Genomic DNA, 13,955 nt, shown 5'->3' with positions numbered 1-13,955 from the left:
GAAGGCTTTAATTCATCATTAAACAGATACTAAGTAGAGGCCCTCTAATATAAACCCGAAGATCTGACAGCCCCTTAAACTTCTCTCTATAAAGGGAATTTTTCCCTCTACCTGAACCAGATCTCAGTCCTTCCCAGGACTGTTTCTGTCACGCTGACATCTTTCAGCCCATCGGTGTAAATCAATTCCCTCAACTCCAATCTCTGGTTCATTTCAGTGATTCTTCTTCAGCGGCTTGTTTCAAAATGCTGAGCTCTACGGAAACAGAGCTGAGAAACAGGTTTTGGCTAATGAACTGAAGGTAGGAGCCTACTCAGCTGCACCAGTGCTGCCCTGTGACTCAAACATTCACTTACAGATGTTTTTGTTTGTAACTTGTCGTGCCTGCTTGTATTCAACATACTGATTGATGGATCTTTTTGCCTGCCCAGAACCTCCAGCATTAGGCAGCAATTGGGAAGAGATAGAGGAATTCCCCTGCTCTGCACCTTGCAGGGCATTAGTGGTGCCTCCCTGGATGAGAGGCTGCCTGAGATTGAGGAAATGGACCCGGGAGCTGTTTTGGACTCCCATGCGTGACTAAGTGGGGTTGCTTGTCTCACCCTTCCGATGCTGGAGTTGGTTTTGTTTTCGTGGGGTTTTTGTTTGGAGGGTTGTTTTTTCAGCCGTAAAGATTCAAGGTGTTACCTCAATGACTGGTTTCTGGAGGATTATGTAATTGTTTCAGGCCTGGTGCCATATAGGAAGGAGTTCAGACCTTGCATTGTACAAAAAACTCTTCAAATAGCTAATGAAGTATATTTTAGGTAGATACCTACCAGAAGAGTGTCACCAGCAGTATTGAGGGAATGGAGTGGACTGCTTCATAAGCAGGACGCCATTCATAAACTCAGCCAGCTCTGCGCAAGGACGATTACCCAGGTGTTGAATATGTATGAACTAATATGCTGTAATCTTTCCTTCGCAAGTTGTGTATTAAAAGATTAACTTTATCTTCTGCTCTTTGCAGAACGTCTGGCTCAAGGGTGGCTAAATGTCAGTGCTCAGGGTGCTTCCACTGGTCTCCATCTTCCAGTTTGTAAACTGAGAGCTTTGTAGGAAGCTGTAGGGTACTGGGTGATGCCAAAGCCCCAGCTGAAGGAGAGTGAGATCTATGGGTTCTACAGGCTTTGTTCTATAGGTGACGTGGACTTGTGCCAGCTGCTCGCACTCTCTGGCCTGGAAGGGGCTCCAGGGATGCATTCAGAATATGCTGAGCTTGCACATCTGTGTTCTGGCTGCTGGTTTGTATGGGGCAGAACTGCAGGAAAGAAAATGCTGTGATAGAATGAGTGGCCCCAAGACGAAGACAAGTTGGATAGAAAAACTTATTTATCTATCTTCAGTTCGTAGTTTTCAGCAGGTATTTTGCACTCTTCCAAATCAGTATTGCCTCACAATTTCTGCCTTGAGCACAGAAAACTGAAATGGAAGTACCTATGGGGTTTCTTGCAGTCATGAGTCAGTGGGACTTGTGCTTCTAAGCCCCTGAAAGTGTGCCCAAAGCACTTTCCCTGTGCTGGCTGTAGCTGTGCACCCTGATTCCTCAGCGCTCAGGTCTTCTTGTCCTCATTCCCACAGGGACAGGAAAACAAAAGCACGGGCTGGGCAGGAAAAAGGCATCATTCAGCAGATGCCTGACTCAGTGATTGATGAGGAGAGCGAATCTTCAGGGTGCACTGCACTGTGTAGTAAATCTGGTATTTCTTGCATGTTTGTGGAAATTCCCTCCCGCTTCCTGAATGGGTGGAGGTACGTGGTTTTTGGTTCCTGTAAATGAAAGTTTCCATTCAGGTATGAGCACACCAGAGACTGAAGTTGTGGGATTGTAGGACATCTGGAGGGAAGCCCCATTGGTGTATCTGCTGAGGAAGAAAAGCAGCATTGAATTCACCTTATCTTCAGAAATCATGTATGGGAGAGAAGGCTGTCAGTGTGCAAGTGCTGCAGGAAGAACCGTAATCATCTCTACAACTAACTCTGGTCTCCAGAAGGTATCATAAGATATCTCTGTGTGAAGGACAGGCTTGGTTTCCAGCACTGAATTGAAGTGTTACCATCAAAGGAAAAACAATGTTCCATGAGAAGTATAAGGCAGCTGTTAAGCCAAATAACTTCTTCATGAGTGTGAGTGAATTATTTACTTGTCTGGGATTTCTAATGTAGCTTCAAGGGGCTCAATTAGAAAAAAAAAAAGGACAGGAGGAGGGAGAAAAGAGGAAGGAGAGGATTAGTGGTATAAAAAATAGTATAAGGGACACAGGCTTTACAGGGCTTAGGGACAAGGGATGTGGAAGGAATAAGGTCTGTGCCTCCCTCCACTCAGCACCAGCAAGTGCTCCCATAGGTGTGACTTGACTGTGGCCAGGTGACTTTTCAGCAGCCTGAAGGGAAATGAGCAGTAAGAGAGTTAAAAACAACCATGGCACAGTGGCCCTTCTCAGTCCCGGCTGAAGTGGGCTGTTTGGTTTCTTAGTGAAACCTGTGATTCCCAGACTGTGTGCGTTGCTGCAGATGTGAACCTCCTTAAAGGTAGGTGGTGTGTAGCAACTGGCTCCAGTTTCAGGATTTGGATTACGATAAACCTTGCTTGACTCTGAGACACTGAAACAGAACCCACTGGATGTGTGTGGGACAGAGTCCTTACCCCAGCTGTGCTGCTGCTAACTTATCTGTGGGTGAGCTCATGAAATGGCCCAAGTCCCTCTTTCAGCACCAGAGTGGCTGTAAGGTGGCCTATATTTTCTTGCACTCTAGTAGGAGTGGATTCCCTGTCTATATCCAAGTATAATACAAACCTTTTATTTTGCCAACGTTAAAACCGAGTAGATTCATTATAATTCTCTCATTAAAACAACCGGGGTTGACTTTGCAATTAGTTCCCTGTAAAAAAGAAAGGAGATATCCTCAGAGGAGCCCAGCGAGCACCACTCCTTGTTCATCTTTTGATCTTCCACCGCTTTCTCCTTGCCTCTGAATGCACCCCGCTGCCTCCCATGCGGTGTGCACAGCGGGATGCCTCTGTGTGTGTACTGCAATCGGAGATGCTGCCGGGTTATTTCCAGAAGCCCAGTGGGCCATATGTATTCTTTCCTCTGAATATTTATTTAGCTTTGCTTTGCACATCTGGCAACAACAAAACAAAGCGCACACGGAGTACATCACTTTGTTAGCAGAAGATCCTGTGTAGCTTTCCTCTTTCTTGTGTGTTTTTCTTAGGTGTAAAACCAACTTCCTCAGCAACCGAGTTATAGATGCAAATACCTTGACTTGGAGCAGCTTCCCTAAGTTTAATACTGAAGGGGGTGTTGATGCTAACACGTAGCTTTGAATCATTGAGTATTACAGCAGAATGCTACTTTGTCACTTCACTGTCTTGTAGAATCTGATTACTGTCGTCTTCTCTTGAGAAATTAACCAATTTATTTAACCTTAGGAGTTTTTTTTTTCCCATTGTGTTGGTTGAAAGCTGCAGTCTGTGGGACCTCAGCCTGTCTGCATCTATGTGTGTGGTGTGATGGGTGAAGGTGTGATGTGATGGGATCGCTTGTGTGATCCCCGGTGTGGTCTCTGCAGTAGAGTCTGAAGATGAGGTGTAGATGGCATTCGGGAGCTGCTTTGTGTGGGATGATCAGAGGTGGCATCTGAAGGAAGCATCCATTGATGAGGTACTTGCAAGGTAAAGTGCTTTGCGAGGAGCACCCGGGGTGTGCCAAAGCAGAGCTGTGTAGAGACAAAGTGGTTCTGTGCGGCACCTCATTATGTGCTTACAATGACAAGCACTTCAGGAGGACTGCTTAGCGTGATTCAATTGAGATAAGAGGAGATAATGGGAGCAACAGAGCTAAAACACTGCAAGTGGGGATGTTTGCTAAAAAAAGAAAAGCTTTTTGGCTATGGCACGTGTTTCAACGTGAGCAGTTAATTTCTTTCTGAATACCATAGCGTGCCTATGGGCTCCTTGCTGAGCATCGTGTTGCTCTCTGCCACTGTTGAGCATCCCTCAGTGTGTGCCCAGGGATGTGCATCAGGGCAGCCTGGCTGTGCGTGGGAGGGGAGCTCTGCTGAAGGAGCAGGGGCAGCCTGGAGGCACATTGTAAAGCCCTTGTGGGAGTCTGTGTCTTAAAATGCTGCCTTCTGTCTCTTGAGTGAGGTGTTGGAGATGGTGAGAAGGCTTTGGGTGGCACCACGGTCACCTCCCTGCCTCTATTCTGGTGCTGTGGGATTGCAAGCGAGTTCAAAGGGCAGCCTTGTAGTGCAGCCTGTGCTTATGTCATGGCGAGAGGGGAGGCAAATTGATGAGCAGGTAAAGAGAGTTTGGAGGAGTCTTTGGAGAGCTTAGAGAAAGGTTCTGCCCCAGAGGGTGGTGAGCATGGGATAGGGCTGCATAGGGCAGTGGCCCTATTGCAAATTGGGATATCCTATAGTTCTCTGCATGCCTTCTTGCTCCTCCTCCCCACCAGATGTTTGGGATGGAAGCAGTACGTGTCACGTTTGCTATTCCCTGGCTGATTTGGAAGCTTGCTGCCTTCCCAGCCATAAAGGGACACTCGAGGCTGCCTTTTCTATGGAGTGGGCCAAGCAGAACATGCGTGTGGGTACACAGCCCTGCTTGCGCAGCTGACAGCTTGGTTGAATCACAGCTCAGGCTTGTAGGCAGCTAAAAATAAAAGGAAGGAATTTGCTGAAAGCCCACTGAAGTTAATGGAATATGGCTAATGCCTTTAAGTGGGAATGGGATTGAGGATCCTCTCTCTCTCTTGTTGGTGAGGGTTTATTAATATAGATTCGAAGCGGGCGGTGTTGTTTGTTGTTAATTTAGCCCGAGGATGATGTCATTTTGCTGCCGTTATTAAATGGCATCATTCCACTTCTTTCATAAAGGTCAATCATGGTGGCAGCAGCAGCAATCAGCCTAGAATGCATCTCTATTCTTACATGTGCATGCAAATACCTGCTGATGTCCTGCAGCAGGACAGCGATAATTCACTCCTCATTCTGCCTGACCCCCAGAGCAGCAGTCGGTGCGGGCAGTAATCTGGGGTGGATGATGCAGCTACGCAAGTGCTATATTTGGCCTTAAGGTGATTACTGGGTGCCTTCAGCTTCCTGCTGAGAGCAGCACCCGTGCGCTGTGTGGGCACGCAGCGGCCCCGCACTCGTGCCCGGAGGAGCGGCCGTTCAGCCGCGGGCCGATAGATGGCGCTGTCGGAGCGGGAAGGAGCCCGGCTACCACCGCACGGGCCGGGCCGCCGGGCGGGCTTCCCCTCGCCTCTTTACTGTCGGTTGTTATTTCTGTATTGACTGCTCGGAATACACGGCTTGTTATTTTTCTTCATCCCTTCCATTCTAGCGGGTGGGGACCCAACCCGCACGGGAGCCGCGTTCTTCTTCGCTCTGCTCCCGGCACGGGCTCATCCCCGCGCCCTTCACGCGTGCGGAGCCGTCCCGCGTGGGCACCGCCGGGGGGGGGGGGGTTCGCTGCCGATGGGCGGGGCGACAGGCTAATGAGATGCACGGGGGGGCGTGTCCGCGCGGTGGCTCAGCCAATAGGCGGCGGCGGCTCCGCATAAATTATAGGGGGGGCCGGGATGGCCAGGTTTTGTGCGGCGCGGCGGAGCGCTGACCCCGGAGCTCGCCCAGCGCAGCCCCGCCGCCGGCCGCCCCGCGCAGCCCCGCCGCCGCCCCGCCCCGCGCGTGTGCCCGGGGAGCAGGGCAGCGCTCCCGGCCGCGGTCGCATGAATGCCCAATGTTGTAGACCGGTGGCAATGGATCTAGGAGTTTATCAACTGAGGCATTTCTCCATTTCTTTTCTCTCGTCCTTGCTGGGCACCGACAGCTCCTCCCTGAGGCTCGACAGTAGGTAAATACGCGCCGCGGCCGGGCGGGGTGCCTTTGTCCGCGGGGCCGCAGCATCCCGCAGCCCGGCTGCCGGAATCCCCGTCCCCGCTCCGCCTCTAACGCGCCCCGTGCGCTTCTCTCTGTGTCTCCCGCAGCTCCTCCGGTGCGAGCGTGGTAGCCATCGACAACAAGATCGAGCAGGCCATGGTACGTACCGCCGGGGGCCGCGGGGAGCGGGGTGCCCTCCGCGTATTGTGGTTCTTGGGTTTTCGGTTTTATTTATTTTTCCCCTTTCCGACTTTTTTTTTTATTTATTATTTTTACTTAATTTAATTCTCTTTTTTTTTTATTATTATTCGGCTCTTTAGCGTTTTCACGGCTGTTATTTTTTGAACTCGGCCCGCAGCATCTCGCATCCTCCCACCCCGGCCCGGCCGCCCTTTGTTGGCGGAGCGCAGCCCGGAGCCGTTCTCACGGGAGCCTCCGCCGACTGTTGCTAGGCAAACTGCGAGCCTTTAACTCCCGGCTATAAATAACTCGGCCTCTCATTGGCCGCCCCGCGCTCTGACGTCACCCGCGGCCGCGGACGGCCGGCGGGAGGGAGGGAAATGCGGCAACCTGCGCCCAGAACTGGCTGCAGCCGGTGCGCGGGGGGCGGGGCTGGGGGCGGGGCTACGGGGGAGGGGGCGGGGCCTGCGCGTTCACCCCCCCCCCCTCCCCGAGGCGCACGTGTGCGGCGGGACCCGCGGCCCCCCCCCCCCCCCCCCCCCGGGGCACCCCCTGACGCCCTGCCCGCCTGTTCCCTTAGGACCTGGTGAAGAGCCACCTGATGTACGCCGTGCGGGAGGAAGTGGAGGTCCTGAAGGAGCAGATCAAGGAGCTGATAGAGAAGAACTCGCAGCTGGAGCAGGAAAACACACTGCTCAAAACGCTCGCCAGCCCGGAGCAGCTCGCCCAATTCCAGGCGCAGCTGCAGACTGGTTCCCCGCCATCCTCCGGCCAGGCACAGGGCACGGCGCAGCAGCCCGCCCAGCCGGCTTCACAGGGCTCGGGGCCCTCGGCGTAGCCATGGGTGGCACCGCCGCCCCACCGGCCTCTGGACTGCCTGCAGAAGGGGCTGGTGATGGCGTGCGGCCCATCCGCAGCACCTTGCAGGACTCCGCACCCCGCATCGCCGCGAGGAGCTCCCCGCACTCATCTGCCTCCCTCCTCCCTCCCTTCCCTCTGGTTCGAAGGAGGCTCCGTTCAGTTCTTAGCTTGATCGAGTGAAACAAACTTCCGCCAGACAATTAGCACAAGGACGCTGGGACGTGAGCAGCTTCTGCAGGTGGCTGAGAAATGAAGCTGCATGCCTGAATTATTATTATTATTATATTTTTTTTTTTCCTTTTTGTTTGTTTTTAAATCTGCTCATCCAGTGATGCGATCCATACAAGTGCTTTTCCAGCTCGGAAACGTGAAGAAATAGACTGGAGTGAAAAACAAAAGTGATGGCGCAACCCCCCATAGAGTGCACCTGAGTTCCGAGTGAGGACCGGTGCATAGGACCTCAGAGGAAGAGGGAGAAAGGTAAACTCAGTGTTCAACACTTAACTGTCACCTGAAACCTTAAGTGCAAATATTTGCACCGTTTTCTGAAGCAGTGGACAGGTGCATAAAGCTGTATTATATATATAGAAGGCAGGTAGGTGACGTACAGCCGGGTCATAGGAGAATTACAATGAAGGTTATTTGCCTACTGTATATTTGTGTATTTAGTGTAATTACTTTGTAAAATAGCAAACTGTAACTATTTAGGTTGTACAGATTGAGGTTTAGTTGTTTCATCGGCTGATCTGAAGAAGTTTGGGAAGTTGTTTGTTTGTTTTTGTTTTTTTTTTTTAATGCTACGTAAACAAGAATGCACCTACGCAACTGTTCAGATGGCAGATTTATGCTGTTTGTGTAACTTCTGAAGTTCCCTGGCTGCTGATTTATCTTGAAGTAAATCTTTGTTCATTGTAGTTCGGTTCAAGACAGGAAAAACCACTCCAAAAATTACCAAGCCCCGCTAGCAAAGAATTAAGAAACAAAAAATTGGGATTTCCCGGTATGAGTTTTTTTGCATATGATCTGTATAGTAGTATGCATATGTTTTTGTGCATGTTCTCTAAACAGTTGTAACACGTCAATGTATTTAACTGTTGCACTTGTCAACTTTCAATAAAGCATACAATGTTGATAAATCGCTGTTTGCATACTGTAATAATGTTAACTGCAGTCATTTCAACATGTTGCAATTGGGCTTGGCTTGAACAGGCCAGGAAAGCGGTGCTGAGATGCCAGGAGCCTTGAGTGCTTTCTCCAAGCTGTGAGCAGAAGAACCGTGAGCAGCACCCATGCTGGCAGCCACCCTGCAGCTCAGCGTGGCAAGTGTGGGGGCATCGCATCTACAGCACGGTGAGACTGGGCTGAAGCTCTTGGATGTCCGAGGATACCTCAGTTTCTACAGCCACAGCTCTCACCTTTTGGTTCTTTGCCGCTGTTTATGAGCTGAAATATAGTGTGAATTTGACACACGGTGTTGACAGCTACATTTTTGGATTGTGGAGGAAGACTTTCAGCTCTGCATGAAGATAAGAGAGTTTTCCTCCATTTTGAGGGGGGAAAAATAGAAATGCTTCTTTCCTCTTCAGTAGTCACGGTTATAATATGGGCAAACTTAAACCTACAGCTCTACATGTGAAAGACTGCAGGTATGGCATGGCTGTAGCCTGCAGCTGGGATAGCAGAGGGGTTTGCAGTTTTACAGTGGGTCCTATTCGGTGGTGTTAAGGATATGAATCCCAGATAGATGCAATATTCATCGCTGATGGAATGAAATCTGAAGTGCCTCCTTGACGGAGGCACTTGAAAGCATCCAACTTATAGGATGATGCTGGAATACGACTTAAAACGTAAAAGTTAATTATAAAGTTGTTAGAGGCTTTTCTACATGATAGCGTATAGAAGTATGGAAGAGATACTCTCTTGGGACTTCCCCAAGAAATATAAGTAGGTGTAGCAAAGGAAATAAGAAGGCAGTGGGGTTCAAAGGCAGGATAGACCACCTTGTTTTTATCAGTGACTTAAAGCTAAATTCTTCTGTTGGGTTCAGGTCATGTGGAGGTTGGCGCACTGCTTTGCTGTGCTGTCGCGTTACCCTCCCTGGGATCAGTATATCAAAGCAACTGCTTGAGCATGTCCCTGTGGGAATGTGAGCTTTAATTCCTAGCTTGCATTCTCGGGGTTTCAGTATGTAATTTAAAAGGATTCTTAATGAGCAAACAACAGAGGGAAAGGCTGGATGCTTTTTTAACAGAGGGATTAAGCTAAAATTAGAAATTGATGATAGCCTTTGTGGCAGAACAGCACTTGAATTATCTGAATCTGACAAAAGGAATGCTAATTCTGGTGCTTTGTAAGTGGCTTAATTGTCTCCAGTTGCCTTTATATTCTGAATGTCTCGAGCACTTCCAGGCTGGTAAGGCTGAGTACATAAGAAGTTGATGTTAACACAGGCCTTTTCACCCACTTCGCTCACCAGAATTTGCAAACAACGTTTTATGTTCAGAAATGTGGTTGACCTCTGGATTTATTGCTCCATTTAAAGAACAGCCCGAGCATATTTGGGATTTGATTGTATTTTTTTGTCAGCCGTTCTCTCATACGATATCTAAAAGCTTGAAGGCTTTACGTTAGATAAGGCGGCGATCGTTTTAGGACGCTGTGCTTCACTGTTGGCGAATCTGGGCAGTTGTTCTTTGCAGGGTTGTTTTAATTGCTTTCAAACCGCGGAGCCAGCTTCTGGAGCTGGTTGTGAAGTTGCTAAAGTTAGGCAGCGGAACTTTATGCCAAGGTGATGTTAGCAATCACTGTCAGAATGGAAGGCTCTCAGTTTGACCGACATTTCACTTGAGACCAAAAGAAAGAGTGGACTTCTCAGCTGGTTGTGTTGTGATACTGTTGGGTGTTGGGATGAATTGGTTTGATTATTTTATTTTTTATTTTATTTTTTTGCTTTTGTTCTTTTTCAGAGCACTTTAAATCAATTGGTCTCAATAAGTCAAGATCCAGGCAAGTAATTCTAAGACAAGTCCAGGTTGACTGCATTCTGAAGGCCTTGTAAATGCTTCAGATAGAGAAGTAGGCTCCATTACTGTCTGAAAGCTGTCCGGTGAGCATGGAGACCAAACCTGCAGCACTGCAGTAAGCACAGTGCCTTAGAGATGCCTCTCCCTAATTCTTTTGGGAAGAATCGATGCCTGGAAGGCATCTTCCTATGGAGAAAAAAAGACCCAGCGAGGCTATCTGGGAATTACCATCCTTGGTTTCTGTAGCTCCAGCGAATGAATACAAACAAGTTTAATTACTATTTATTCTTTGTGGGGTGGAATAGCACTCAAGCTTGCTGGCTGTAGGCATGCTCGTTCAGTGTAACATAGCATCTTGAGTAGTATCAACGCATCGTATGTGTTGAAGTACTTCTCTCTTTTCTCTTTTGGATGATGCTTTTTAACGTTCTGGAGAGTTTTCTGCTGGAACGGACCTGAAACAAATTGCAAGTCAGAGGAGCGAGGCTGGAAGGTCTGCCCAGCTCCAGGCCTGCCGGTCAGCGTGGCTTCAGATGTACGGAACTATGCTGAGCAAGTGACTGCTGGAGGGAGCTGTGGGGAGGCCTGGAACAAGCTGTGGAACTGCAAGTGCGTGTTTGAGGAGACCAAGAAAACACTTGCCACTGGACAAACTCTTCTGCTGTGATGAGTAAGCAGGAGACGTCCAACTCTTGTTTGCTTTGTAGTGAGCTAGGCCAATAAACAGCACGGCTGAAAATCCCAGGGCAAGGAGTTTCCAGCAGACACTGGCAACTGCCGTCCTGAATCAGGGTCCGGTTTCCAACAGGAGCAAGGCCAAGCTCAACAATGAAGTTAAAAGCCAAACTGAGGAGAAACTAGCTTCCTTACATTGGAAATACATCAGGAAAGGGCAGCAGGTCAAAAGGGAAAATGAGCTAATTTGCAAAGTCTTTCCTTGAAGCTCAGCCCCAGGTGGTTGTTCCTTGAGACGACCCCAGGAGAGCTGAGTATGAGAACAAGAAGCAACGAGACTTAGCCAAGGGGGCCTCAAAACCTGCTTGGTTGCAGCCAGCTGAGCACAAGGAAAGCAGTTCTTTGGACCCTTGTTCTTGGGCCTTCCAGAAGGGCGGCAGATCTGTTGTTGGTCAAGGAGTATGGGAAGGTGAGAAGGAAGAGTTTGTGGATCGTTTACATCACGGTCAGCTGCTTTACAGTTCTGCATATATTTGGGATCTTCAGGAGCTGGAAGCTGGGTATTTGCGCCAAGCTTTTGAATCTCAAGAAGAAAGTCTTGTTTAGAGTATCTGCTTGCTTTGTGCTCCCTGAGGAAGCCACAGTAATTGGTAGTTCTTCCTTCCATTGGTTTTATTACCAAGAGCAAGCCTGTTCTGCCTCTCTGTTGCTGCTGCTTTAATCAAAGCTTTGCTTCCAGATAGCCATCAGAAAAGACATCTGCAATTCAATTAGATCTGTGCGTATACTCACAGACACTGTGAAGCCAACTGCTGCCAGAGCACCATGCCCTCCATGTTGTGCTCACTGCGGCTGCAGCCTGTAGGGCTCTGCTCTGATACTCAGCTCCTTCTACCTCCTCCGTGAGCTTGTTCTCCTGCTGGGCCTCTGGTTTAGCAGGGACTTGAGGCAAGGACACGTATCACAGGATGCTTTTAGGAGTGCTTCCTCCATACCAGCACAAGTCTGACTCCTTTCTTCTCATGGACTTCAGCCTGTAAAAGCATAAACCCTGCTGGTGGCTGCCTTGATCTCCTGCAGGGTCACCAGACTCAAAAGCTGAGCATCTGTGAGGAATGGCTCTTCAGAAATACTTCCTTGACCTCCTCTGTGAGCTGCTGCCCCAGAGATGAAGGTTCCCTCCCAGTGGCATCAGGCTGTCCCCACACACTTATCACAACCTTGTATACAAGTGCTCTGAAGGGCGTTATTGACTGACTTAATGGTCTCATTTGATGCGTTTCTTAGTGCTGGTTATAAAGGCTCACAAAAGCACAAGTGAAGGGCATCAGAAGAGAGGTTTGTGTGGGCTTCCATTTAGAAAAGATACAGTTGTTAAAAACGCCAAACCAGAAGAGAAGAGGAAAAGTAAAGGTGAGTGGTGGGAGTGGATGTGGTTTGCAGCTTGCTGCAAGCTTTGCCTCCTGAAGTTCTTTGCTTGACGGAGATGCAGATGGAATGCTTCCTTGGGAGGAAAAGCAGATGTGGCTCAGACCAACAGAGCTGACCTCACCGCTACTGGCATTTGGTGGCCTTGGTAGCCAGTGAGGTCACCTTCCTAGGGGAGGCACAGTCTGGGGGACAGGGTCCTGAAATGCCACCTGGCTTAATGAGAACAGGTTTCTGGAGCTGCTTTGAGCTCTTGGTATTCATACTGCCTGGGGCAAGTGAGGGTGCAGCCTTATCTACTCCAGGATTGGCTCCCAAATGCCTGTGGGATAAAGGGATCTTAACATTATATTTTTACTGCCTGGATGTGACCCTGGGCACCCTGCTCTGGGTGTCCCTGCTGGAGCAGGGATTGCACCACTGATCCAGAGGGCCCCTGACAACCTCAGCTGTGCTGTGAGTCTGTGGCTCTTAATAAACGAGGATGAATGTCAGTGGGGAAGGGAAGTCTGCTATGGGCCTCTATTTGTTTCACAAGGCTGCCAGTGGAGGTCTGGGGATATTTCTGGGTTATGTTTCCTAGCTCACTGCTGTAGTCTATGTACCTACAGCAAGTCCTCCCCTTGCCTGCCTATTGGAAAGCCTCACAGAATATAGGAGAGTGTTTGAACAGCCCAGGGAAAATGACATTCACATTTTTGATTGGTATTGGAGCTGCTGTCTTCCATCCTATTGCTGAAGTACTGGGGGCAGAGGCAACAGCACTGGTGCTTCCATGATGGAAGTGGTGGAAATTAGCAGGTTGCTACATGTTTGCAGCAGGGCTGGATCCTTTCCTTTTTTTCCCCAAATAAACTTAAGGTAGTATTTGAATTAATTGGGAGGAATGCAAAATGTAAAAACAAAGAAACAACAAAACAAAACAACAAAACAAAACAACAAACAACCCCAAACCAGAAACCCACCAAAAGCTAAATCCACCCAAGCCAAAATAAACAAAAAACACCCTGCAGAAGACAAGGGCAGTTCTGCCCATAGTGACTTTTGTTGGCTCTGGTCATGAGAATGTATTTCAGTAGTGGCAGTTCCTATTAATCTGTCTGGTACCACTGGTGGTTGCTACAGTTGAAGCAATGCTTTCTGCTCTTTTCATCTATAGCACTCTTACTTGGGTTATTGGTGAGGGCTGACTTAACCCGTCTATCCCAGCATCTCTAACTGACTGGGATCAGGTTATGGATGAAGGTGCAGAGCTGTCCTTGATTCTGAGCATCTTCTCACCTTCCAACAGCCAACCATTAAAGGACTTTCCCAAATGGACACAGCACCGAGGTGTTTAATAACTGGCTTTGGAGATATCTTCCAGTCGTGCTCATTTCCACCCTTATATTTTGGAATATTCTATGACAAATGCCACAGAAGGTGTAGCCCCAACCTCCTTGTGTGATAGCCACAGCCATGCTTTCCTTGTTGTCCCATCCCAGCCCATCTTTTCGATGTTGCTTCTCTTTTGGAACAGGAGAGAACTTTAGGTATTGACATTGATTTGCTCTTCTTTTTGTGGGCAAGACATCAGATGAGATATCATTAAATGGGTCACTTTCATTTCTGGTTAAAGTTTTACTTTCTCTCTCCGATGAGAATGTAATCCTGGCAGGGCTGAGAGAAGAGCCCAGCCAAGGAAAGCCTTAAATGCCCACCCTTTTGAGACGATGGGTGTGAACCTCATAGACATCAATTTCTCTTTTCTTTCTAAAAGGAGGGAGAAGAAAAAACAACCCTCACTTTTGATCTAAACTTTCACCAAATGCAATTTCTACTTATACTTACCTCCAAAGTATGCTGCTGAGGCTCCGGGTG

At 48.7% G+C, this 13,955-nt stretch overlaps 1 protein-coding gene across 6 annotated transcripts in view; it reads left to right on the top strand.

Annotated features, from left to right (window-relative positions):
• The window catches only part of TSC22D1 (TSC22 domain family member 1), a 72,006-nt gene extending 63,897 nt beyond the window's left edge, over positions 1-8,109 (top strand). For 4 of the 6 annotated variants that reach the window (XM_072358985.1, XM_072358977.1, XM_072359017.1 and 1 more), the window contains 2 exons: positions 6,036-6,087; positions 6,689-8,109. In XM_072358985.1, coding sequence (XP_072215086.1) covers positions 6,036-6,087; positions 6,689-6,946 — 310 coding nt within the window. In that variant the 3' untranslated portion in view covers positions 6,947-8,109. Of the gene's footprint in view, positions 1-5,660; positions 5,903-6,035; positions 6,088-6,688 lie in introns of those variants that run through there. The other 2 variants (XM_072358996.1, XM_072359013.1) reach the window with 2 other exon arrangements.
• The last annotated feature ends 5,846 nt before the right edge of the window (positions 8,110-13,955 follow it).

This window comes from Excalfactoria chinensis, chromosome 1 (genome assembly GCF_039878825.1).
Source record: "Excalfactoria chinensis isolate bCotChi1 chromosome 1, bCotChi1.hap2, whole genome shotgun sequence".
Lineage (NCBI taxonomy): Eukaryota > Metazoa > Chordata > Aves > Galliformes > Phasianidae > Excalfactoria > Excalfactoria chinensis.
Note: the sequence above shows the minus strand (reverse complement) of the source record. Positions and strands in the feature narration are given on the sequence as shown.